The sequence below is a fragment of the Saccopteryx leptura genome, chromosome 7 (assembly GCF_036850995.1).
Source record: "Saccopteryx leptura isolate mSacLep1 chromosome 7, mSacLep1_pri_phased_curated, whole genome shotgun sequence".
Taxonomy (NCBI): Eukaryota; Metazoa; Chordata; class Mammalia; order Chiroptera; family Emballonuridae; genus Saccopteryx; species Saccopteryx leptura.
In genome coordinates this window covers 83,115,973-83,143,471 of record NC_089509.1, presented here as the reverse complement: position 1 = coordinate 83,143,471, position 27,499 = coordinate 83,115,973, and the positions used below count along the sequence as shown (strand labels likewise).

The 27,499-nt window shown below is 41.6% G+C and overlaps 1 protein-coding gene and 1 non-coding gene across 15 annotated transcripts in view; one reads left to right on the top strand and one right to left on the bottom strand.

Annotated features, from left to right (window-relative positions):
- ANKRD44 (ankyrin repeat domain 44) overlaps positions 1-27,499 on the top strand; it is a 345,918-nt gene that overhangs the window by 284,486 nt on the left and 33,933 nt on the right. For all 14 annotated transcript variants that reach the window (XM_066346438.1, XM_066346434.1, XM_066346430.1 and 11 more), the window contains exon 17: positions 16,952-17,023. In XM_066346438.1, the coding sequence (XP_066202535.1) occupies positions 16,952-17,023 (72 nt within the window). The remainder of the gene's footprint in view (positions 1-16,951; positions 17,024-27,499) is intronic.
- TRNAD-GUC (transfer RNA aspartic acid (anticodon GUC)) lies at positions 21,894-21,969 on the bottom strand. Its single transcript has one exon. It is a non-coding gene; the product is annotated as a tRNA-Asp (tRNA).

Below are 27,499 nucleotides of genomic sequence, written 5' to 3'. Positions count from 1 at the left end.
TGTGTTAAAGATTGCTGTAAGTAATGATGGAATTCATAATGTGCTAAACCTTATTCAAAGAGCATATGAAGAACAGAGCATTTATAGGCACTTTAATGAAGTAATATTCAAATAAGATTGCTAGCTTAGATACAAAACTGGTTAACATCCTAAAGGGCAATAAGCTATATCCTCTGGCCTTATAGCATTCTTGTACCATGCAGAAGGAATGTGTATCTCTGTTGGAAACAAATCTACAAGTTAACATGTAAATTCAGAGACTGAGTCCTTAATTATCATTATATTAAATAATTCTTGGGTGGAGCTATTAGAACAATGCCTCAGTATGATTTTTTAAAAGACATAGAATTATTCTTGTTGCCATATTTACAAGTTTTGGATCATTTTTCTCAACAATAGGAATCGATAAATATCATATACCTCTTGATATTTACCCCTCTTACTCTTTAACCTAAGCTTATATTACCCATGTATGATCATGCTTAGCATTGACCTTTGCTTTTGTCTTCTTCTCCCCTGCCCCTTTACACACACATGCATGTGCATACACACACACATACACACACACTCACTCATACACCCCACGGTCACCTTAACACGCACACATACTGATGGAATACACCAAGATGTTGAACTCACTGCTGGTATTGAGGGGAGAACTTAACTCTTGAATTGCTTTGCAAAATTCAGGAGGTAAATAGGTATGGTGAAGGCTAATTCCTTTACTATGAATATCAAGGAATAGACAATGTGTGTTGATGTTGTTGTACTAAAATTTCCTTGCAACAGTTGTTGCCAGATCGAAGAGGACCTGCGGCACTGATAATCACATCCCTAGTAGATGTATTGATGATCCCCAAGGCGTACTTTGCTGGTATCAGCAACCACGGCACACACTGTGTATCTGAATTTACTGACTGTTACAGCCTGTTTGTGTTCCCTCAGAGATTTTCACCAGGACCCTTTCAGCTATCTCTTTTATCCTGTCTCCAAGACATAAACATTCCTTTCCTCTTCTGGCTCACCACCCACACAATAGAGTGACATCAAATTCAATGTCCTGTAATCAGTTTTGGCTTCCGCTAGCCTTGATCAGTCCTTGTGTTTTCAGTAACCATTGTGCCTTAACCCGAAAGATAGGGGGTTATTTCTTCTGGGTTAATCTTAATACTCTTCCTCATCTGGAATGCCTATGGCAAAATGAAAAGAATCATACTATTCTGTTACTTCAAAAACATAAAGCCTGGCTTTTTTTTCTTTTTAAAATTATTTTTATTTATTCATTTTAGAGAAGAGAGAGATAGAGAAGGGGGGAGGAGCAGGAAGCATCAACTCCCATATGTGCCTTGACTAGGCAAGCCCAGGGTTTTGAACTGGTGACCTCAGCATTCCAGGTCAATGCTTAATCCACTGCGCCACCACAGGTCAGGCAAGCTTGGCTTTTTTTTGGACTGATTTAGGTATTTAAAACCAGAAAATGTGTTTGGAATTCTTTTACTTGTATCTCATCTTTTTTGTAGTATTGGTCCATCGATCGTACCAAAGTTTAATTTGCTGTTTGTCTTCTTTAGTACCTTCTGACCGAGGAACAGAGGGTCCCCTCATGAGGTTGTATGACTCATAACAATAAACTGATGTGGTTTAGAAAGACACTTATCCTAGAACATTTTTCAGTTGCAAGACCATGTTCTGTGAAAGGTCAGGTTTGTTTATTTGTTTAGCTGGTTAGTTGGTTGACTGGCGGTTGGTTTTTAAAATGCAGCAACAAATGTGTTGTTAGACTGTTGTAACGGGAAAAATCCATCGAAAATATAAGGTACTAGTAATATTTTTGATAGTTCTGCACTGTCAAAGCAGGTAAGCAAATGTGTTAACATTCTGTAATTAATTTCACTAATGCTCTCTCACTTATTAGTAAGGTGACCAGTCGTCCTTCTTTAGGGAGGACAGTCCTTCTTTTGTAAGTTCATCCTCCCTCGAACAGTGTCCTCCTACATGTCCTCCTTTTTGATATTGGAAGACTAATCTGTAAATGTCCATGTTAGATCGATGCAGAGTCAATCCATTGTGTGTGATGGGATGTATTTGTATCTAAATGAGTACCTTTTTCTTAAAATTATTATTAAAAATTAATAGTCATGTAAGTATCATTATAATATAAAATATTACAAATGTTTTTGTTATGCATTTATATTATAGTATATTATTGTTGCAATGAATAAAATGTTTCTTTTATTTATGATATTGTTTTCTTCAATTTATTTTTGTCCTCCTTTTCATTGTAAAAAAGTGGTCACCTTATTATCACATTTAAATTAAATTCAACAAACATTTATTGAACACATAACTACATGGTACAGGTAGTCCCTGCCTCTAAGGAATTCGCAGTTTAATGACCATGAAGAAATACTCTCAACCAGCAGTAGCACTGGCCAGAATGGTAACATTGCTTTAATAAAGGTATATGGTACTAGCCTTGGCCAGGTAGTTCAAATGGTTAGAGCAGGGGTAGTCAACCATTTTATGCCTACCACCCACTTTTGTATCTCTGTTAGTAGTAAAATTTTCTAACCGCCCACCGGTTCCACAGTAATGGTGATTTATAAAGTAGGGAAGTAACTTTACTTTATAAAATTTATAAAGCAGAGTTACAGCAAGTTAAAGCATATAATAATAATTACTTACCAAGTACTTTATGTCGGATTTTTGCTAAGTTTGGCAGAATAAATCTTTATAAAACAACTTACTATAGTTAAATATATCTTTTTATTTATACTTTGGTTGCTTCGCTACCGCCCACCATAAAAGCTGGAACTCCCACTAGTGGGTGGTAGGGACTAGGTTGACTACCACTGGGTTAGAGCATTGTCCTGATACCCCAAGGTTGTGGGTTCGCCGATCCCTGGTCAGGGCACATACAAGAATCAACCAATGAATGCATAAATACGTAGAACAACAAATTACTGTCTCTCTCTCTAATCAATCAATAAATAAGAAATATTAATCATTGTCTTGAAACATCAACCCATTAAATTTTGGTTAAATACCATGTTGAATATAGCTTAAAGGACCTTGGAAGTCATCTGGCTCAACCCTTTCACTTTTAAATAGAAATTTATCTTATTCTTTACTAAAATAATCTATATTTGTTGTAGAAAGTTTAGAATATGTAAAAAAGTAGAAACAAGAAATCAGACCCCAAAGCCAACCACACCGAAGTTATTGTTTTTAGCCTTTGGTGTGTCTCTTTCCCTGTTCCTCACATATATTGTATTTATCACATATATAATATTAAATTACGCAATTTTTTAACATGAATTTTTTCCATAAAATATTATGGAAATTAAGAACTCTTGGTAAACATATTTTAATTTAAATAACGGTCAATTATTGGAGCAAACATAGCTTAGAGATTCTACAACTGGTTAGGTTGTTTACACTATTTTACTATTAAGTGGCTTTGGGCTTAAAACTTTCTCAGGATAAAGTCTCTGAAGTAGGTTTATGGATCAACAACATATCTGAACGTTTTTAAAGCTCTTGCAAGATAGTTTTGAACACTGTGCATTTTCTCTCTCGCATTTGGCTTTATCATCACAGCAGGTTTCATTAGCCTTCCTTACACATCCTATAGGCTCTTCTGCCTTTTAATTGGCAAGGAAATTACCAGGAACTGCACACACACTGGAGGGAGGAGATAAGCACAGCAATCAAAATCAGCTCCCAGGAAGCAATGGAAACTTAATCTCGCTAGCTTCTAGCAGCACCCTCCTTCATTTGTGTTATCTCCTTTTGAGTTTGCATAGACCTTGATTTACACAAGTGTAGAAAGTTAATGGTTCCTTACCTATGGAATTGGGGGGGGGGGGAGGCAGAAATTAGATTAGGTTCATGCATTTCTAGAAACCACTGAGTTTCTGATAATTGTTGTTAATAACAATTTCAAGCAAGACAGCTTTTTCTAATAGCCATGAAGGGATGTGAGCAGAATCATGAGCAAGGACAGACACTGCTGTGACTGATGTGCCATCAGGGAGAAGCTGGTTTATTCTGGGCCAGGCCCAAAGGCCTGGGGTCCACTGAGGTTCAGTGTAGCTGGAACATACTAGCAATTCTGAGACCGACAGTCCTGTGGGATCCCCTGAGCTCCATCCCAGGCCCCTGGGGTCCTCTGAGCGGAACACACTGACACGGGCTGGGTGGTCTGAAACTTCTGCAGACCCAGCGCTTCCTGCAGGACTGCGCCAGAGCCAGGTCTCGGCACAGTGGACTCAGGAGTGGCCTTGAGGTTGCCCAAATAACATTTTATTCTCAAGCACAGACAAGTGGAATGCGAACAGAATTTCTTACAGAGGTGCCAACTTTTCAGGGGCGTTGGCCTGCTTCCAACCCTTCACAGACTTAAGACTTATAAATGTCCTCTTAGTCCTCACTGCTAAAAGATAAATAAGCCCATTTTTAAATCTTTTCACAGAGCACCTCCTTTACATGGTCCCTGTGGGTATTTTCCGGTTGGTTTTCTAGTTCCTCCTCTCCCTCCTAACTTGTGGAAACAGTTTTGTAGTCAGTCTAACCATAACCAGCAAGAGAGAGGTTACTTCACCGACCCACTGGCTACATGTTTCTGTTTTTACAGTGTGAGCCATACTTGCATTCTGCTTTCTTAAATAGCACATTTAAAAACTAGTTCAGCTCAGCTTTAAGTCTCTGAGGATCCCTGATTTTTTTCTTGCTATATTTTCAAACAGCTAGTTAGAATACTATTTGTAAAGGTCAGGTTTCTAGTTCAAGTGTAATACTTATGTTTCCTCACAATTTTGGATAAGATTACTGATTTTTTTTTTTTTAATCCAGCAGCCAGTTGAATTACCACTGAGTTTATATTTATCCTTGATTTTGTTATCACAGATTCAATTTGTAGAGAAAACCTTAAACTTGGCCTTCTATTATTGCCTTTGCTGCTTTTAAATCTAAGACCTTGAAATGTTCCTTGTGTGAGCCCACTAATCCTGAACCCTCCAGATTCAGAAAATGTCCTATAAATTGTTACAATCTCAAATAGAGTCATTTTCTCAGGTCCCCAGAATTATAGAGTCCCGCCCCCCAGGAGCTCATGCCTCACAAATAAGACAGTTCAAAAGCCTGCTTGCTGTCATTCTATAGCTTCTCTCTCTCTCGAATGCCGCATCACGCACCCATCTTTACTTGTCAGTGGTGGTTGGAAATGGCTTTAATCCCGAACCTTCTGGTTTTTTTCTCAAGAATGCCTTGGTAAATGTAAGGTTGTAGGAGGAGGTTGTGAGGAAGAAGTGGGGTCAGGCAGTGCTGCGCTCCCCGTATAAGCTTCGTAAATGATTGGTCAGTTGAGAGAAGCAGTTCTGGGATTTGGGAGATGACAAGGAGTAAGATTAAGGAGTCCAGATAAAGGCTTTATTAAAGCGCCATTTTAACAGATTGTTTAGGCAGAGGACCAAGTGAGCCCTTGGAATGAGTGCAGATTTCTTTTTATTGTGCCACTAGAAGCCTATGATGACAAACTAGATGGTAGGTTTGTGAGTGTAAGACACTGAAAACTAGCGTGTGAATGCGTGGATTATGTACATGGTGCTGATAAGCCTGAGAATATATCAACCGGAAGTAGTCCTACAAGAGAGAAAGTTATGGTTAGTTTGCATTAGATTATACATATAAAATTGTATTTTTTTCATTTATAACCACAAGGCTTGTATATACAGCTCATTGCTTTTTACAGTGTTGCTTCTGGGCATGTATGCTAAGGTTTAACTATTGCAAAAGAGCCATTCCATTTCTCATTTTGACAAGATAGGTCGAAGTTGCTCTCTGGACAGCACTGTTATTTTCCAGTACTGTTGCAGACCACGAGCTGAGTTATGAGTTTGGACAATGAGTCATGGTATGAGCTCTCTGACTCCGGCCCCGTAGCCTCCATGAGATGTTTACGCAGAGCAGACTCTGAGCAGTCTGCGAGCCTGCTTCGTCCTGTCGGCTTGATATGTTTAGACCAAAATTTTAAATTAGAAAAAAAGGTTAAGTCTAAATGGAAGTGCCAGCTTTGAATAATTTACACATTGATTTTTCTCCCCACTGTCTTCCTAACTAACCAAGGATCACAGACGGAAGAGGAACACTCCGAGGAACTGGGTTCCATTAGCATCCCCTGCGGTTGCTGGGTAACTAAGATGAGCTTTCCCCACTCCTTGGGAAAGGAGGAAGGAAATCTCAAAGATTAAATTGTTGAAATGAGAGATATAAAAGACACACATATTTAAAAAACAAAACCCCAAAGATCTTGTTTTTTACCCTCATCCCGGCTGCTTTTTAATTTTTTTCCTTTTTTTGATATATCAGGGAACAACTTTAGCCTGATAGTTGATGGGAAGGCGCTGTTGTGTGGGGGAAATGAGTTTGGGGTTAGACCTGGGTTCAGTTCCGTGATCTGTCCTCTCCAGGGTGTGTGAACTGGAGCAAATCACTTAATGAATCACTTGAGGATAGATTGAGGTGATCCATGTAAGGCCCTTCCTCGAGAGCTTGGCTCTCAGTATATGCTTAACCACTTCGGGCCCTTCTCAACGAGAATCTTCATCATCGTCACTGGTCACCATCAACCTTCATGTCATGGTAATCATTGTTGCCCCCGCTACCTCCATCAACATCATCATCATCATTTTACTCTCCCGGTTTCCTCCTACCTCTCTGTGCCCTGCACATGGTCTCTTTGGCAGATGTTTTTCTCTTTCAAACCCTTACAATACTAGGGTCCCTGAGGCTTATGCCCTACACCCTCTTCCCTTCTCTCATTACACATTCTCCTGGACAGCCTCATCCATAGTAGGGGCTTCATGCATCAGCACTGCTGATGCTCCTCAAATCCATGAATAGCCAGATCTTTCTTCTAAGCTTTGAACATTATATCCATATAACCACTGGACATCTCCTCTTGAATGTTCCACGGAATTCAACACATTTTTCTTTCCCCTGAACACGTGTCTTCTCTTTGTTTCTAATCTTATTGAAGGCATCACCATTCACCCTGTTACCAAAGCTAGAAAACGGTGTCACCCTTGACTCTACGCTATCCCCTTCCTCCACAGTTAACCAATGATGGTGTCCGTTGCACCCTCTAGAGACTATAAGTTTCATGTGGTTAGGGACCACTTTAGAACTGAAACTGTCAGTGCCTAGCACAGTGCTCAGTAAATAATTATTGAATGAATGAGTGAAGGAAACTTTGAATACACCTACTACCTTTTTATTTCCACTGCCTCTTTTGAAAGGTCAGGCCACCATCAGTTCTCACCAACTTAATAATTCACAATCTCGAAATCCCATAGTTAAAGTATCCTAACTGATCTCCTTGCTTCTAGGGTGGCAGCCTCCACCCCCAACACCACCGTGGTTCATTTCCCACACTGCAGCCACAGTGATTTTTATGAATCCCAATGAATCTGATCATGATTATGCTTCTTCCCTGCTGAAATCACTTCACTGACTCTGAATGATTATCCTGATTTAATGCCCAGGTCTACAACTGCTGTCCTAGCACAATTATCATTCTCAAAAATGTCCCTGATTACACAATAATAATACGATCACCCTGTACCTAATCTGTCTAATGCTTATGTTTCCAGCCTCATTGCTCCTCATTCTTTCCTCGCCCCTACATGCTGCTCTCATCTTACTGAAGATTGTTGTACTCACGGCTGCCACATTCTCTTCCTCCTGCCTGGAATTTCCCTTGACCCCTTGCCTCACTGACTCCTACTGCCCAGTCTGGCTAGACCTTCCTTTTATAGGTCAGTCTTCTCTGACCCCCAAGGTTATGTCAGATATCTGTTTGTGTTCCCATAGCATCTTTTATTCTAGCTCCTGCCTCATTATTTTTATGACCTGTTAACTTCTGTGGGTTTTCCACTAGCTTTTAAGTTCTTCTGTTGAGTCAGTGACCGTATATGTTGGGTGCACAGTTGAATCCTGATATCTAACCCAGAGTCTTACGCAGGAATTCTCAACTAATATTTGGCAAGTGATTGAAATAAAATGTCACCTGCTATTTGTATGATCAAAGTGCGTGTGTGGAAACTGATATTCCATAACTAATCTTCTGGGAACATGCCTAATTTGTGGCTGTAAACAGTATATTGTCTTCTTGCCTCTGTTCATCGTGTTTGTGATAATGGTGGAAATGATTCTGTGTTCCTTTGATTAAAAAGTTCATTCGAGGACCGGATTTGGAGTTGGTACACACGGTCAATTCCAGGAAGTCTTGCAGGTGATAATGTTGCAAAACAAACCAATGAACAGCTGTTTTCTAGCCTTCTCAGCAGTTAAAGCTGCTTTTATTTCAACTATGTAAGGCAGATTGGTTTTAAAGTTATTTTCTTTGAAGTTAAAATTAAATTCTCATTATTCCAGCATACCTGGATTGTTTAAATTCCATATTCTAGTCTCACACTAATGAAAACAAACATAAAATATCTCACACTTTCAATACAATTATCTGTATTATTTGCAAACTTGAAATTATGTGCTTTTAGATGCTAAGGTATTTTTTTGTTTTTATTTTTTGGTTTTTTGGGGTTTTTTTTTTTTTAGTGATAGGAGGGAAGGCAGAGACATACTACTGCATGTGCCCCGACCAGGATCCACCAGGCAAGCCCACTAGGGGACGATGCTCTGCCCATCTGGGGTCCTTGCTCCGTTGCAACTGGAGCCATTTTTTTAGCACCTGAGGCAGAAGCCATGGAGCCATCCTCAGCACCTGGGATCAACTTGCTTTAATCGAGCCATGGCTGCAGAGAGACAGAAAGAAATGAGAGAGGAGGAGGGATGGAGAAACAAATGGGCCAGGGCCTAGATGATAAATTTTATACTGTTATTTGATCTACCAAAGAATCTAAACATTTTGTTCCCCATGCATTGACTAGAAAAGAGTTCTGGACCTACCCAGGGGTCTGTGAACATCAATTTTTAAAATAAAAGAAAAGGGCCTGACCTGTGGTGACACGGTGGATAGTGTCGACCTGGAATGCTGAGGTCGCTGGTTCGAAATCCTGGGCTTGCCTGGTCAAGGCACATGTGGGAGTTGATGTTTCCTGCTCCTCCCCCCACCTCGCTCTCCTCTCTCTAAAAGTCAATAAATAAGATCTAAGAAAAAGAAAAAGAAAGGTTAATACTTTTTTCCAAATAGAGCTTTAGTGTTTTTCTGATTATGAAAATTACAGTCACTGGAAAAAAATCAAGAAAGATAAAAAAGAAAAAGTAAAACTCATCCATAATCTCATTCTCAGGTCATTTTGTTAAATATTTTAAGGGATGTACCATATTTTTCGCTCCATAAGACACACCTAGGGTTTTAAGGAGAAAAATAAGAAAAAAAAATATTCTGAACCAAATGGTATGTTGAAATATTTTTTAAAATACCATATTTTTTGCTTCATAAGACACATGGGTATTTTCCCCTCCACTTTTGGGGGGGAAAAGTGCATCTTATGGAGAGAAAAATACAGTATTTCTAGGCTTCTTTTCTGCATATGTCATGCCAGTACAATATTTTTTAGTTGAAAATGGTATCATTCCACAGATCTGGCTTTAAAATGTGTTTTCCCCTTGACAACTTTGAGATTTCCAGGGAGAAAAATGGGTAAAGTGGATTTTAGGAAGGCTTCTTCCCAGGGTATTGAGTGGTCTAATTTCCCTTCACCATCCCCATTAAGAAAACTTCTATAATAATCTGTATTACTCTTTGAATCAGTCAGGATTCATTTGAAGGAAACAGAAACCATGCTAGCTATTTTGAAAAAGATTTGATTTTTTAAAAGAGGTGTTTACAAGATTGTTGGAAGGTCTAAACGAGGGGACTCTATAGACTGTTCCCCCAGAAGTAAGTCTGAACTGATGAACTTAGACTGTCAGGGTTGCTGCCCTTCCCTGTGCTCAGGGAGACGGGGAATCAGAAAGCAGCCACCGGAATGGCTGCTCCGTAGACACATCAGTCTAGCCGGTGGATGGGGACAGGCTCGTCATGCCGCAACTATCGGCCCGAGAGCCACACCTCGTCTGCCTGATGCACACTGGCAGAAGCGGGTGCTCTCCATCCCTGTGCCTTGTTCTTTTCTACTCTCACTAAACCAGTAGCCAGTACACAGGAAGCTGAAGACAAGCACACAAGTCTTCCCAATGGCACTTGCCAAAGAAATCCCAGAGATGTCCTCCGTTCACATCTGTCTTTAAAATTTCAGATCTGTTGGGAAGAACTTAAATCATAGCTCCAAGGAGTTTGGATATTGAAGTTTTCAGCCTCTGCAGTGTAGGGCCACACAGGGTAGCCCACGCCCGCCAGTCAGAGGCTGGCATGAATGTGAGTGTGACCATGTTCATGCACATCGGGGCTTTCGGTGGGTGTTGGATTTTCAGTCCTTTAGGATGCATCACCATGCAAAGAACTTAAAGGCAACATAACAAGGCAAAATTTATCATAAGAGGTGGTATATATCACTATAATTTATTTAATTCATCCCTGTTGCTATTTACTTTTTTATATATATATAAATTTTTATTAATGTTAATGGGGTGACATCAATAAATCAGGGTACATATATTCAAAGAAAACATGTCTAGATTATCTTGTCATTCAATTATGTTGCATACCCATCACCCAAAGTCAGATTGTCCTCCATCACCTTTTATCTATAATAGTTTTCTCTGTGCCCCTCCCCCTCCCCCTCTCCCTCTCCTCCTTCCCTTCCGCGCCCCCCCTCCCCCCCACCCCCGGTAACCACCACACTCTTGTCCATGTCTCTTAGTCTCGTTTTTATGTCCCACCAATGTATGGAATCATGTAGTTCTTGGTTTTTTCTGATTTACTAATTTCACTCCGTATTATGTTATCAAGATCCCACAATTTTGTTGTAAATGATCCGATGTCATCATTTCTTATGGCTGAGTAATATTCCATAGTGTATATGTGCCACATCTTCTTTATCCAGTCTTCTATTGAAGAGCTTTTTGGTTGTTTCCATGTCCTGGCCACTGTGAACAATGCTGCAATGAACATGGGGCTACATGTGTCTTTACGTATCAATGTTTCTGAGTTTTGGGGGTATATACCCAGTAGAGGGATTGCTGGGTCATAAGATAGTTCTATTTTCAGTTTTTTGAGGAACCACCATACTTTCTTCCATAATGGTTGCACTACTTTACAGTCCCACCAACAGTGAATGAGGGTTCCTTTTTCTCCACAGCCTCTCCAACACTTGTTCTACCTGTCTTGTTGATATTAGCTAAGCTAACAGGTGTGAGGTGGTATCTCATTGCAGTTTTGATTTGCATTTCTCTAATAACTAATGAAGATGAGCATCTCTTCATATATCTATTGGCCATTTGTATTTCTTCCTAGGGGAAGTGTCTGTTCATGTCCTCTTCCCATTTTTTTATTGGATTGTTTGTTTGTTTGTTGTTGAGTTTTATAAGTTCTTTGTAAATTTTGGATATTAGGCCTTTATCTGAGCTGTTGTTTGAAAATATCATTTCCCATTTAGTTGGCTGTCTGTTTATTTTGTTGTCAGTTTCTCTTGCTGAGCAAAAACTTTTTAGTCTGATGTCCCATTCATTTATCTTTGCTTTCACTTCTCTTGCCTTTGGAGTCAAATTCATAAAATGCTCTTTAAAACCCAGGTCCATGAGTTTAGTACCTATGTCTTCTTCTGTGTACTTTATTGTTTCAGGTCTTATATTTAGATTTTTGATCCATTTTGAATTAATTTCCGTACAAGGGGACAAGCTGTAGTCCAGTTTCATTCTTTTGCATGTGGCTTTCCAGTTTTCCCAGCACCATTTGTTGAAGAGGCTTTCTTTTCTCCATTGTGTGTTGTTGGCCCCTTTGTCAAAAATTATTTGACCATATATATGTGGTTTTATTTCTGGACTTTCTATTCGTTCCATTTGTCTGAGTGTCTATTTTTCTGCCAATACCATGCTGTTTTGATTGTCATGGCCTTATAATATAGTTTGAAGTCAGGTACTGTAATGCCCCCAGCTTCATTCTTTTTCCTTAGGATTGCTTTGGCTATTCGGGGTTATTTATAGTTCCATATAAGTCTGATGATTTTTTGTTACATTTCTTTAAAGAATGTCATAGGAATTTTGATGGGAATTGCATTAAATTTATATATTTCTTTGGGTAATATGGCCATTTTGATTATATTTATTCTTCCTATCCAAGAACAAGGAATATTTTTCATCTCAATGTATCTTTTTCGATTTCCCTTAACAATGCTTTGTAGTTTTCGTTATATAGGTCCTTTACATTCTTTGTTATGTTTATTCCTAGGTATTTTATTTTTTTTGTTGCAATCGTGAAGGGGATTATTTTTTTGAGTTCATTTTCTAATATTTCATTGTTGGCATATAGAAAGGCTATGGACTTTTGTACGTTAATTTTGTATCCTGCGACCTTACTGTATTGGTTTATTGTTTCTAGTAATCTTTTTGTGGAGTCTTTGGGGTTTTCGATGTATAGGATCATATCATCTGCAAAAAGTGATACCTTTACTTCTTCTTTTCCGATATGGATGCCTTTTATTTCTTTTTCTTGTCTGATTGCTCTGGCCAGAACTTCTAGCACCACGTTAAATAAGAGTGGTGAGAGTGGACAACCCTGTCTTGTTCCTGATTTAAGGTGGAAAGTCCTCAGTTTTATGCCATTTAATATGATGTTGGCTGATGGTTTATCATATATAGCCTTCATCATGTTGAGATATTTTCCTTCTATACCCATTTTGTTGAGTGTCTTAAACATAAAGTTTAAGGTAAAAGATTTGATAAAACATATTTTATCGAATGCCTTTTCTGCATCTATTGATAAGATCATGTGGTTTTTGTTCTTTTTTTGTTGATATGTTGTATTACGTTAACTGTTTTACGTATGTTGAACCACCCTTGAGATTCTGGGATGAATCCCACTTGATCATGATGTATTATTTTTTTAATATGTTGTTGTATTCGATTTGCCAGTATTTTGTTTAGTATTTTAGCTCTGTATTTATTAGAGATATTGGTCTGTAGTTTTCTTTTTTTGTGCCGTCCTTGCCAGGTTTCTGTATGAGGGTTATGTTGGCCTCATAAAATGTGTTTGGAAGTATAATACTCCAAGCAAATAACATCCAAAAAAAAGCAGGCATAGCAATACTCATATCTAATAATGCTGACTACAAGACAGCAAAAGTACTCAGAGACAAAAATGGTTATTTCATAATGATTAAGGGGATGCTGAATCAAGAAGACATAACAATCCTTAATATATATGCACCAAACCAAGGAGCACCAAAATATATAAGACAGCTACTTATTGACCTAAAAACAAAAACTGACAAAAATACAGTCATACTTGGAGACCTCAATACACCACTGACGGCTCTAGATCGGTCATCCAAACAGAAAATCAATAAAGATATAGTGGCCTTAAATGAAACACTAGAGCACCTGGATATGATAGACAGCTACAGGACACTTCATCCCAAAGCGACAGAGTATACATTTTTCTCTAGTGTACATGGAACCTTCTCAAGAATTGACCATATGTTGGGCCATAAAAATAACATCAGCAAATTCAGAAAAATTGAAATTGTACCAAGCATATTTTCTGATCATAAAGCCTTGAAACTAGAATTCAACTGCAAAAAAGAGGAAAAAAATCCCACAAAAATGTGGAAACTAAACAACATACTTTTAAAAAATGAATGGGTCAAAGAAGAAATAAGCACAGAGATCAAAAGATATATACAGACAAATGAAAATGACAATACTACATATCAGAATCTCTGGGATGCAGCAAAAGCAGTGATAAGAGGGAAGTTCATATCACTTCAGGCCCATATGAACAAACAAGAGAGAGCCCAAGTGAACCACTTAACTTCACACCTTAAGGAACTGGAAAAAGAACAAAAACAACCCAAAACCAGCCGAAGAAAGGAGATAATAAAAATCAGAGCAGAAATAAATGAAATAGAGAACAGAAAAACTATAGAAAAAATTAATAGAACAAGGAGCTGGTTCTTTGAAAAGATCAATAAAATTGACAAACCCCTGGCAAGACTTACCAAGGAAAAAAGAGAAAGAACTCATATAAACAAAATCCAAAGTGAAAGAGGAGAAATCACCACGGACACCGTAGATATACAAAGAATTATTGTAGATTACTATGAAAAACTTTATGCCACTAAATTCAACAACCTAGAAGAAATGGATAAATTCCTAGAACAATACAACCTTCCTAGACTGAGTCAAGAAGAAGCAGAAAGCCTAAACAGACCTATTAGTAGAGAAGAAATAGAAAAAACCATTAAAAACCTCCCCAAAAATAAAAGTCCAGGCCCAGACGGCTATACTAGTGAATTCTATCAAACATTCAAAGAAGACTTGGTTCCTATTCTACTGAAAGTCTTTTTTTTTTTTTTTTTTTTTTTTAATAAATAGCGTTTTGATAAATTGCTCCTAACTGAGTCACTAGTAGCCTCCATGTTGCTAAATGCAGCGGTCAATTCTCAGGCCTCATTTCACGCAACCTGCCAGGACTTTGACATGGCTGCTCATTCTCTCGCTGATACGCCCCCTTCCTTGGTTCCCAGAACTTCACACTTTCCTGGCATTCCTTCCAGTTCACCTGCTCAGTCTGTCTCCTGCTGGCTCCTCCTCATCTCTCCAGCTCTTCATGTTGGCTGCCCCAGGACTCAGTCGTCTCTGTTTACTTGACTCCCTTGCTCGTCTCATCCAGTCCTGCAGGTTTCAGTACCTGGAACTCCACACCCATGTGTCCAACAGCTGCCGGGTTAACATGTACCTTTGGATGCTTTAAAAATATCTCAAACTGCTCTGGCCGGTTGGCTCAGCAGTAGAGTGTCGGCCTGGCGTGCGGGGGACCCGGGTTCGACTCCTGGCCAGGGCACATAGGAGAGGCGCCCATTTGCTTCTCCACCCCCCCCTTCCTCTCTGTCTCTCTCTTCCCCTCCCGCAGCCAAGGCTCCATTGGAGCAAAGATGGCCCGGGCGCTGGGGATGGCTCCTTGGCCTCTGCCTCAGGCACTAGAGTGGCTCTGGTTGCCGCAGAGCGACGCCCCAGAGGGGCAGAGCATCGCCCTCTGGTGGGCAGAGCGTCGCCCCTGGTGGGCGTGCCTGGTGGATCCTGGTTGGGCGCATGCGGGAGTCTGTCTGACTGTCTCTCCCCATTTCTAGCTTCAGAAAAATACAAAAAAAAAAAAAAATCTCAAACTTAGCATTTCCAGAACTGGACTTCTGCTCTTTCCCACTAAAAATTTTCCATTCACAGTCCTGTCCATCTGAGTTCATGGAACCTCCATCCTTCCATGTGCTTAGGACAAAATCCCAGGGGTCATTCCTGGTTCATCTTTATTTCTCCTGCATTCACATTCAGTTCCTCAGCAAATCCTGTTTATTCTATTTCCGAAATCTCCCCCAACCAACTGCTTCTCTCCACTTCTCCTGCTGCCCACTGGTCCAAGGCACTTTTCTTTCGCTCTCGGACGATGTCCCCAGCTCACCAGTGGTCTCTGTGCCCTCCCTAAAAGTTAGAGCATGTCACCCATCTGCTCAAAACACCCCAGTGACATTCTGTCCCACTCAAGATAAAAATCAAAATCCTTCTAAGCACCTAGAAGGTTCCTTACAACACCAGCACCTGCACCACCACCATTCTCTGATTTCCTTTCCTGTCATTCTCGTTCTTGCTCACTTTGCCTCAGCCTCTTGGTGTTCTTAAGCATACCTGTCCCAAGGGGACTTGGCGATTGCTGGCCCCGTGCTCGGAATGCTTCTCCCAGGTATCCACGAGGCTCTCCCATCGTCCTCAAGACTTGGCTAGGCCATCATCACCTCCTCAGTAGGACCTTCTCTGGTCTCCTTACTTAAAGTTGCAAACAGACCTCCCCCTGGCCCTCCAAAGTCTCCTTCTCCATTTTATTTTTGTCCATTGCACCTACTACTTTCTATTAACTACACACTCCTTTCTTTTATTGTCTGTTCACCCCTATAAGAAAAATGGTTTTAAAAAAAATATTTATTATTGAATCCTCAGTGCATGGAACAGTGTCTGAGCACATTGGCGATCACATTGATGATTTATCAAATGTTTGTTGAATGAATAAGTTTCTTTATACATGCACCATTATACACTGTGTAATTATTTACTAGAAATTAACTCCTGTGGTCAAAGGTAAGCACAAATTGTCCAGAAATGTCTTAACAATTTGTTTTTCCACCAAGACTCCCTGCGAATGTCTTTTTCCTGATATCCTGGCCAACATCATGTCCTGGTCACACTAGCCTTTCTGTTCCTTGAGCTTTCCATGTTCGTCCCCACTTGATGCATTTGCACTGACTACTCCCTCCTCCCAGCGTACTCTCCTGCCACACCTTTACTTGGTGACATCCTTCTTTTCATTCAGGTCTCACTTTCATGTGACCTCCTTGGAGAGGCCTTCCCTGACCCTCAGCTGTGAAATGACCTCCCAGTCACTCCTATCTCAATCACACTGTTTTATTTTCATTATAGCATACATCAGTACCAGTGATTTTTTATTTATGTGTTTATTTGTTCGTCTGCTTTCCCTCTCTACAACATAAGCTCCACGAGAGAGGGAGCTTCCTATGTCTTTTCCAACACGACCGCAAATGTGTGTTTGGTAATGGAATAAACAAGGCATTGTAATTTTTTCATTACGACCATCTGGTGGGTAAAATGTGGACCTGATAGGAATTATTTTTCCAGATTGGTGAAGCTGGGCATCTTTTGAAGTGTGAAAGCCTGTTTTTGACAGCTCTTTTCTCAATTATGCTGACACTAGTATCCATAACATAGGACTGACACCTTTTGCAAATTGCACTTACATACTGTTGTTTTCTTTTCATCTCCACAGCTTTTGGAAAGAACCAACAGTGGCTTTGAAGACTCAGATTCCAGTGCTACCAAGAGTCCGCTCCACTTAGCTGTAAGTGCGATGCTGTGGGCAACTCCGCTTGTTACAGAAAGAACCTGAGCATCCCTAAAACTGGGCTGCTCTTAAAATGAAAGCATAGTGCTGCCGAAATCACTGGTGATGAAGGCAGTATGTGGGGAAAGGCGCAGGCTGTGAAGAGAAAGACGGCTTCAAGTTCCAATCCCAGCTGCACCCACGGGGGACCTTAGGCACATTACTCACCCTGTCTGAGCCTCAGTTTTCTCATCTGTAAAACGAAGGCAAAGAGATAATGTGCACAAAGCCTTTACCACAGTGTACTTAATAAATGAAAGTTACAAATTTTAACAATGTTTAACAATAAACTGAGGAAGTTCAAAGAAAATATTTCAGTTTTAAGAGATTTGATTATAAAAAATCCACAAGTATTCAACCTACAGGTGATTAAAATACCACATTTTAAAACCACAGTTTAAAACTCGTGAGGTATTTCAGCACGGACTAGTGAGAGCAAGGTGAGCACGCTCGTAACTGCACCTGCTTTCTGCATGGCCTGACGCCAGCTCTCCGAGGTCTCAGGCTGGGTGAGGTTTGGGAAGGCGGGGATGAAGAGTTATTCTGTCACCAGTAAAGCTTTCCCTCCACATCCCAGTAATGAAGAGAAGTGCTTAGAGTGACGATCCCCAAACTCTCCGTGAGGGTGACTGAGCTGGGACCACTGCCACCACCCAGCCTCAGATAGTGCCCTGCTAACAGCGGGCAGTCAGCCGCAGTTCCCTCGAGCCTCTCTGACTGACAGCCACGCCCAGCCACAGCCACTCAGTTGCCCAAGGTGCTGTGGAATCGAAAGCCCTCTGTCCACGGCCACAAAGATGTTTGCATGCACCCAGCGGCTGGGCACGGGAAAGGGTCAAGAGGGCAGGGTCTCTGTTTAATTGTTACAGCATTCCTCTTGATACCATGCATACATAAGCACCTCTCCAGTGTCATTCTGGTGAAAAGTTGAGGTGGACATTTTGGAGAGCACAGAGGAGTATTTACTTAATGGGCATACACAGGCATTCAGGCAAGGTGAGAGGGGACAGGGTTAGGGTGACCGTGTCATACTGCACTGCGTGGCCCTCCCTCCACCACTGTCCCCCCATGTACTCACCAGCACATTTGTTGGCACCCCACTCACCACCCTCTGTCACTCCCACCAACACGTCCACCAGACACACACATACACACTTTGGGTCCAGTGAAGGCAGGCTAAAATGTGCATAAATCTTTGTTTCTAGACATGGAATTTGGATGGAAAAGGTGGATGGTTAGTGGGATACTTATATGTAAAAAAAATTCATACCAGTTGGCTTTCAGTATTGGTTCCTCTAAAGTTTGCTTCTTAATATCTCTGCCCACCTTCCTGGGAAGTCACCCCAAAGCTGAGGGTCACAGACAGCACTAGCTGCGCCTGGAGAGGCCATTTGAAAGATGATCTCAGACAGAATCCTGATGTCCCTCGAAAGTGGGGTTGATGGCATCGCCAAGCCTACTCATAATCTGAGAAGAGACTGTCTTACCTTCCAAAAATTCTATCCCCTCATTCATTTTTTTTATAAAATTATTGTTTAGAACTTATTGTATGCCAGGTGCTCTGCTACGCGCTGTGGGTTTCGAGTCATAGAAAGACGGGGCATGATGTCATTGGAAAGAGTTGGTCTTTGATAGGTCTGCAGCTGGCCGGGCCTAAAAGTACATACAGAGAGGAAATCCCAGCCACCAACATTCTCATTAGCAACTCACTAGGACATGGTTTCCCCACCTGTAAATTAAAAAGAGTGAGTTAGCTAAGGATACCCAAACCCTTTCCAGTTTGTTAATTTATTTAGTTGTTTGTTGTATTATCTTGACTAAGTACCTCACCCCTCATGTCTCAGTTTCTCCACCCACAAGATGGGGAGGATAGCGGTACCGCTGTCCTAGGGCCACTGGGGGAATGGCCTGAGTTAATGCACGTGAAGCAGGCCGGACAGTACCTGGTACATCCGTGCAATCAGCTCGCTTCATCCTCACTATTATTCACAAGAATACCATTCTTTCATTTGACATATACTGACTGTGTTTGTACTAAGCACTGTTTCTGGAGCTGGAGATGTAATAAAACCCGGCCTCTGTCCTGGTAGAGTTTCCAAACTAGGGGAGACAATAGCCAAGTAAATCTATAGCAGGACAGATGGGGAGAGGTGCTGCGTGTGCTACAATGGCATCAGCGGGCGAGGGAGCATTGAGATGGCAGACAGGGCGTGTTTTGCACAGCCGAGAGGCCATGAATGGATGCCTTAGAGCTACCCATGCTGAGAACGGACAGAAGAGTGTTCCAGGCAGAAGCGCAGAGGTGGGAGCATGCTTGGCATGGTACCAGAAGAGCAAGAGAAGCAGTGTGGCTGGGGGAGAGCGGAGAGGGTGCGTGGCAGAGGGTGAGTCTGACCTGTCATGAGGGGGGTGGGGAGCCGCACGAGGCTTCAGCAGGTCCCAGAGGACCTCGTACTCCAGTGTAAGGACTTTGACTTTTACTCTGAGCAAAGTAGGAAACCATTTGAAGAAGTTTAAGAAGACAGGTGATATGATATGACTTCTGTTTTAAAAGCATGTTGAGTTTAAATTGTAAAAGAGTAAAAGCAGAAGGAAGACAAACAGGCAAACAATGATGAGGATGACTTTGACCAGGGAGATAACAGTGGGTTAATTCTAAAACTATTTTATTCTTGCCCTCCCAATGCTAACCCTTTGTAAAAATATTATTTGTTTCATGAACTGCACAAATATGCCCATCACCCTTTCCGGGGGTCTCTGTAACAATTAACTTGATAAAATAAAAAAACCCAAGGCACATTATTTCTTAGGTGGAAGATTTCTTTCTACCTAGCAATGAAACGGAACCAGATGCCTTCAAACCTTGACTGCCGTAGGATACCTGACCTGCCCCGAGTTACTATTGCCTGGCTGAATGATTCAAGTCCCTAGGGCTCCCAGTCCAGTGATCTTCATAAACATTTTTAACCACTTGAAAAAATTAGATCAAGAAACAGGGCTGGCCTGACCTGTGGTGGCGCAGTGGATAAAGCGTCGACCTGGAAATGCTGAGGTCGCCGGTTCGAAACCCTGGGCTTGCCTGGTCAAGGCACATATGGGAGTTGATGCTTCCAGCTCTTCCCCCCTTCTCTCTCTCTGTCTCTTCTCTCTCTCTCTCTCTCTCTCTCTCTCTCTCTATCTATCTATCTCTCCCTCTCCTCTCTAAAAATGAATAAATAAATTAAAAAAAAATAAAGAATCAGGGCTACACATCTCCAGCTATTGAGATTTCCAAACGGACCCATTGTTTCAGGGATTTTGTGGAGAGTCCAGAGCCTTTCTCCTCGTTGCCCTCAGTTCCAATCTAAAAAGTTGAAAGAGATTAATCACGTTTTAATATTGTAAAACAAATTTAAAATGTTTGCTCCTTCTAGCTGAGGCATAAACTGGGCTTTCTGTTGAAAGCCAAAATGTTACATGCTTTTTGAACCAGCATATGTGCTTCTTTGTTTGTTACTTCCTCCTCTAGTTGTTTCAGAAATTGTTTGGGTAATTACCTACTAACCACCTGGTTTAAGGTAGCACTAGAAAGAACAGTAGGATAATTTTCATCCTGTACTGCTGACATGGGAAAAGTCTCCTTTCCTGGCTACTTGAGTGTCTTTCAGAGAGTTTAAAACTTTATTGTATACTTTTTTTTTATTATACTCCAAGAATCATATAACTTCCCAAAGACAGAATCATGCATTTAACCATTAAATAGAATTGTGTTATATGGTAGTTGTTGTTTTTTTATTTTTTTATTTTTTTTATTTCTCTGAAGCCGGAAACGGGGAGAGACAGTCAGACAGACTCCTGCATGACCGGGATCCACCCGGCACACCCACCAGGGGCAACGCTCTGCCCCTCCGGGGCGTCGCCCTGCCGCGACCAGAGCCACTCCAGTGCCTGGGGCAGAGGCCAAGGAGCCATCCCCAGCACCCGGGCCATCTTTGCTCCAATGGAGCCTTGGCTGTGGGAGGGGAAGAGAGAGACAGAGAAGAAGGAGGGGCGGGTGGAGAAGCAAATGGATGCTTCCCCTATGTGCCCTGGCCGGGAATCGAACCCGAGTCCCCCGCACGCCAGGCCAACGCTCTACCGCTGAGCCAACTGGCCAGGGCCTATATGGTAGTTTTTTTTTTAAATAGGTTAAGCTCTGAAGTATGAAGGCAAATTATAGCTCTTGTATAATCAAAGTTACCTTTATTATTCCTCTTATATTGCCCTTGAAGTTTAGTACTTAATTGTATGTCTTCAATTCTCTATTGTAATGCATATGCATACTAAAATTCAAGAGCTGTAAACTAGTAAAGGATTCTGTAAGTAAATCTGGACTTTCAAACATTCTATCTTGAAGAGGATCTTTAAGCACCTGGTGTAGAAGAAAGTATGGATTGTAATTCTGAAGCTTTTCTAATTACCAGCAGGGTTCACTTCATTTTATTTTTATATTAAGCCTCTTTAGTGCATACTAGTAGATTTACTTTTTGTCATGAGGTTTTGAGGTTTTTTGGGGCGAGAGGTTGGTATTTTTCTGAAATGAGAATCGGGGAGGCAGAGGTACCGACTCCCACATGCACCTAACAGGGATCCACCTGGCATGCCCACTAGGGAGCGATGCTCTGCCCCTCTGGGGCATTGCTCTGCTGCGACCGAAGCTATTCTAGCGCCTGAGGCAGAAGTCATGGAGCTATCCTCAGCGCCCAGGCAATTGCTGCTCCAATGGAGCCTTGGCTGCAGGAGGGGAAGAGAGAGACAGAGAGAAAGTAGAGGGGGAGGGGTGGAGAAGCAGATGGGTGCTTCTTCTGTGTGCCCTGGCCAGGGATCGAACCCAGGACTTCCACACGACAGGCCGACGCTCTACCACTGAGCTAGCTGGCCAGGGCTCTTATGAGGTTTAAAGGAGAAATTGCGGGGTCTTTTAGAGGAGACAAGTTCTGAAGTCAGCACCTAACTCAAGTGCCCTGATGTGACTGCTGTTCTGAACAACGCCGATGCCTCCACACTGGCTTCCTTCCTGAGTACGTTTCTCTTTCCCCTGTGAGTCTTCTCTTTATTAAATCTAAATATGTTAGCTATCAGGGTTTGGAGATTTGCATGCAATTTATAAGCTGCTGATTGTATTTTCCTAGGCTGTCATATTGACAGAAATGTAAATGTTTACTATTTTTGTCATAATAATAACTGGCACTGAAGGAACCATGATTTGCAAATAGTGTCTAGAATCTGCTGTTATCTGTGTGGAGCCATTTCCCTTTGCTGGAAGTCAGGGTTTCTACACAAGCTGCAATGGTTACTACCATTACAATTTTTTTTTTCTTTCATTTTTCTGAAGCTGGAAACAGGGAGAGACAGTCAGACAGACTCCCGCATGCGCCCGACCGGGATCCACCCGGCACGCCCACCATGGGGCGACGCTCTGCCCACCAGGGAGTGATGCTCTGCCCATCCTGGGCGTCGCCATGTTGCGACCAGAGCCACTCTAGCGCCTGAGGCAGAGGCCACAGAGCCATCCCCAGCGCCCGGGCCATCTTTGCTCCAATGGAGCCTTGGCTGCGGGAGGGGAAGAGAGAGACAGAGAGGAAAGCGTGGCGGAGGGGTGGAGAAGCAAATGGGCACTTCTCCCGTGTGCCCTGGCCGGGAATCGAACTTGGGTCCTCCGCACGCTAGGCCGACGCTCTACCGCTGAGCCAACCGGCCAGGGCATTACCATTACAATTTAATATGAGGGGAGGTGTTATGCAAAGTCAATTTTCAAGGAAGCCACAGACTCAAACACAGGTGAGATCGACTGATTTACACCTGGAGGTAGATGCTCCTGTTACCACAGCCCTTTAGAAACTATAGGTGCTCTTGAGTTGGCTTTAAATCATCCGTGGACTGAGTTGATAATGGCTGAGAATAGATGATAGATACATAGGTATTTATTACATTATCCTATCTTATTGTATAAGTTGGAAATTTTCTTATTATAATAAGCTAAAGAAATATACACACACACCTTTTGGCCTTGTTTGAATCATGCACCCTATCACTTAGTTGTTCTTTCCTCATCTCTAAAATGTTCATTATTGGTCTCTTTATCTGTTACTAGATGGCATTCTCACTTCTTTAATTTTCACACCACAGATATAATGCTGGCCCTCCTCATTCTCATTCCTAAGTTTCTTTCTTTTTTTTTTTCTTCCGGCCTGACCTGAGGTTGCGCAGTGGATAAAATGTCGACCTGGAACGCTGAGGTCACCGGTTCAAAACCTTGGTCTTGCCGGTCAATGCACAAATGGGAGTTGATGCTTCCTGCTTCTTCTCCCTTCTCTCTCTCTCTTGCCCTCTCCCTTCCTCTCTCTCTCTCCTTTCTAAAAATGAATAAAGTCTTTTAAAACATAAATTATTTTAAAAAAATTTTTCCATGTTTTTATTTTTTTCCTGTGTTAACATGGATTCAAGTGTCCCACTCAAATAAGACCCTCAACCCCAACCATGTGCCCCTCATTACATCCCCTTTGTCCCCCTCTCCCTAACTCCCTCTCCCCCTTCCCTCTAGGATTTGCTGTCCTGTTATCTATATCTCTGTGTTATGTATATATAATTTCACTAATCCCTTCACCTTCTCTGATCCCATCCTCTCATCCCCTTCCCTCTGACAGCTGTCCCTCTGCTCCCTGTGACCCCACCTCTGTCTCTGTTCCATTTGCTCCTAAGTTTCTTAAATCCCCACTTCTGGTCTCTCTACACTGCCTTCTGAGAATTTCCTCAGTATTGGTCTCCACTTTCATAATTGGTCCTTCAGCTTTGTCTCATCCTCAATGGATGAATGGTTTCCATGTGTTCATTCTGTTGAGGGTGTTTCATCTCCCACATTTTTAACTCATGCTCTTTTATAAAACAATCTGTATTTTCATTTCAAAAATTGAATCCTCCCTTTATTTTTCAGATATTTAAACATGATAACCTCAAATTACTCTTATATTGTCCTACTGACTATTTTGTTGCATATGAGAGTCTCCATTATCAGTAGATTGCTGTCCATAGCACTGTCTGTCATTATTAGGATTACTCTGTGGAAAGAAAAAAAAAGCTAAAGAAACATATACCTTTTGGCCTTGTTGCAACATTTCCATAGAAGCTCATGGAAAGGCCACAGCTCAGGCTCCGGGGTCTGAGTGGTCTGGATCTCAGCTCCACCATGTAAGGCTGTGTGACCATGGAAGGGCTGGGTAATGTCTCTGCTCTTCTGTCATAAATAGTAAACAAATCAATAGATATGTAACAGATAGCAAGTGCTATGAACCGATGTGTAATAGCACATTATAATAGGATGTTTCCACAAAACAGACACAAGAGATGTAAACAAACTCAAGTGCATAGATAATTGTAAAGTCTAATAAAATAATTAGGAAGCAATAAGTTTTGAGTATTGACTACTGGTGTGTGTGTGTGTGTTTTGGTTTTTTTTAATTGAATTTTTTTTTTTTTTGTATTTTTCTGAAGCTGGAAACGGGGGGAGACAGTCAGACAGACTCCCGCATGCGCCCGACCGGGATCCACCCGGCACGCCCACCAGGGGCAACGCTTGGCCCACCAGGGGGCGATGCTCTGCCCCTCTGGGGCGTCGCTCCGCCGCAACCAGAGCTGCTCTAGCGCCTGGGGCAGAGGCCAAGGAGCCATCCCCAGCGCCCGGGCCATCCCTGCTCCAATGGAGCCCTGGCTGCGGGAGGGGAAGAGAGACAGAGAGGAAGGAGGGGGGGGTGGAGAAGCAAATGGGTGCCTCTCCTATGTGCCCTGGCTGGGAATCGAACCCGGGTCCCCCGCACGCCAGGCCGACGCTCCACCACTGAGCCAACCGGCCAGGGCCTTTTTTATTGAATTTTAATTGACATATAGTATTGCATTTCAGGTGTGCAGCGTGGTGATTTGATATTTATATATACACTATAAAATGATCACCACAGAGTCTGTTAAAATTCATCACCACACATAATTACAATATTTTTTCTTTTTTATTTCTTTTTTTTTTAAGTGAGAGGAGGGGAGATAGACATACTCCTCCTGCATGCACTCCAGCTGGGATCCACCTGGCAATCCCCGTCTGGAGCCAATGCTTGAATCAACCGAGCTATCCTCAGTGCCTGGGGAAGACACTCAAACCAGTCAAGCATAGAGGGAAAGAGGGAGAGAAGGGAAAGAGAGAGGGAGAGAGTGGGCACTTCTCCTCTGTGCCCTGACCAGGGATCAAACCCTGGGCAGCTGCACGCCAAGTTCTTGCTCAATCCACTGAAACAACCAGAGAGGGCCAAATTTTGTTTCCTGTAATGAGAAATTTTTAGTGCTTTTGTTTTGTTTTGTTTTTTGCCTTTGTTTTTAATATAGTGTATTTAACATTTTTTTCTAAAGTGCTGTGAAGATAAAATAAAGCGGGATCAGTGTGGTAAAGAGTGTCTAGGGGTGTTCTGAGGTGGAGGGGGAGGGTTGTTGTAAAGAGGTGCTCTGGGAAGCCTCCAGGTAAGGTATTGTTTGAAGCAAGAGTACCAGGAAAGCCGTGTGTTCTCTGGGGAAGAGCCCTCCAAACAGAGGAAACCAGTATAGATACAGTAGCCCAGAGGAGGAAATGCATGTATTTAACCATAGTGGAGGATCGTGTGGCTAGAACCGAGTAAGCGAGGAGACGTGCTGATGACCAGGGTGGAGGAAGGCCAAATCCAAAGGGCCTGAATGGTCATGGAAAGTTTTGAAATTTTTTATCATTGAGAGAAGAAGCTATATGCTAGTTTTTATCAAGGAGTAATATGTCCAACTTGGGTGTTCAGAGATTTCATCTGATGGCTGTGTCTATAATGTATTGCAGTGGGGGGGGGGGGACAAGGATGAAAAAGGAAGCTTTTGCCATCATCCTGAAAAAAGGATAGTGGTGTAGGGAGAACTGGATAGATTCTGAATATATTTTAAAGAAAGAAGGGAGACAATCATGGCTTGCAAGTAGAGATAGATGATCATGGCCTTGAGAACTACTACTGGTCACATAACACCTGTATGTGAATTAGAAAAGGGATATGGTAGATGCCTCCTGCCAGCTGCTTGAGAACCTGATGACACTTCTGTGTGGTTAGCAAAAGGTGTCCCTTCCTCTCAGAAGGCCTGTCCCTCCTATACCAGGGCATGGCACAGTTGGAGAGGGGGAGTAAGGGAGTGGAAAGAAGCTACTGTTCAGCACTCATTTGCCTTAATGTCCCAGAGCCCTGGTGCAAGACTAGAACCCTGGGAGTAAGAGGGAAGATGAAGATGACACCAGAGTTTTGGGCCTGGGCAACGAGAAGAATAAGGTTGCCATTTACTGAGATGGGGAAGGCTGCAGGTCGAGCCAGTTTAGGGAGGAGATTAAGAATGTGGTCTGGAACATGTTAGTCTTAGGATGCATGTTAGACATTCAAGTGGAACTATCAAAAGCAGTTGAATATACAAGTCCAGAAGCAAAAGGAGAAGTTGGAACTGGGATATAAATTTTGGATTCATCAGCATATGAGTTCATGTTAGGTGTGTGTTTGTGTGTATGTGTGTGTGTGTTTAATGAATAACATAATGACCATAATCATTCACAAAGATAATGTAATGAGAAAGTTTTAAAACAACTATCAGTACTCTTAATTTCTCTGATCTTTGCCATTGTTGTTGTTGTTAACATATAATTGAGGAAAAAACTCAAATGATTTTTAAAAAGATAAAGTGAAAAAAGTTCAAATTCATAACTTTACCTCTCATTTCTAGAGGTTACTAGTTTCTCTTGTAATCTTCTAAAATTTGCTACAAATTTAGAAGTGTACATATATCCAGATATGTGTATATCTGGATATATTTGCTTTTTGTATAAATGAGGTCATGTTATATGTGCTGTCTGCAACTTAGTTTTTTATTTTGATAGATTTTTGTCAATGTGTTCTCCACAAATGTCTCACTAATCTATATTCCCACCAACAGAGCATAAAATTGCTTTTTTCTACTGTTCTTAACTAATACCAGACATGACCAAACTTAATCATTGCCAGTCTGGTAGTTAAAATATAGCACCATAATATATACATATTATTCCTATATTTATTGACGTTTTGTATTTCTTTTTATGTGAGCTGCCTTTTTACGCCCTTTGCACATTTTTCTAGTTTTTTTTAAAAAAATGTTTATTTTATGGATTTTAGAGAAGAAGGGGGACAGAGAGAGAGAGAGAGAGATGAGAATGTCAATCTGTTCCTGTATGTGCCCTGAGCAGGGATTGAACCAACAACCTCTGTGCTTCAGGACAATGCTCTAACCAACTGAGTTATCTGGCCAGGGCACATATTTCTAGTTTTTAAAATGCTTTGTAAGAGAACTCTGTATATTAAGGAAATTAGTATTTTTTCTGTGCTAAGCCTTTTTTCAAAT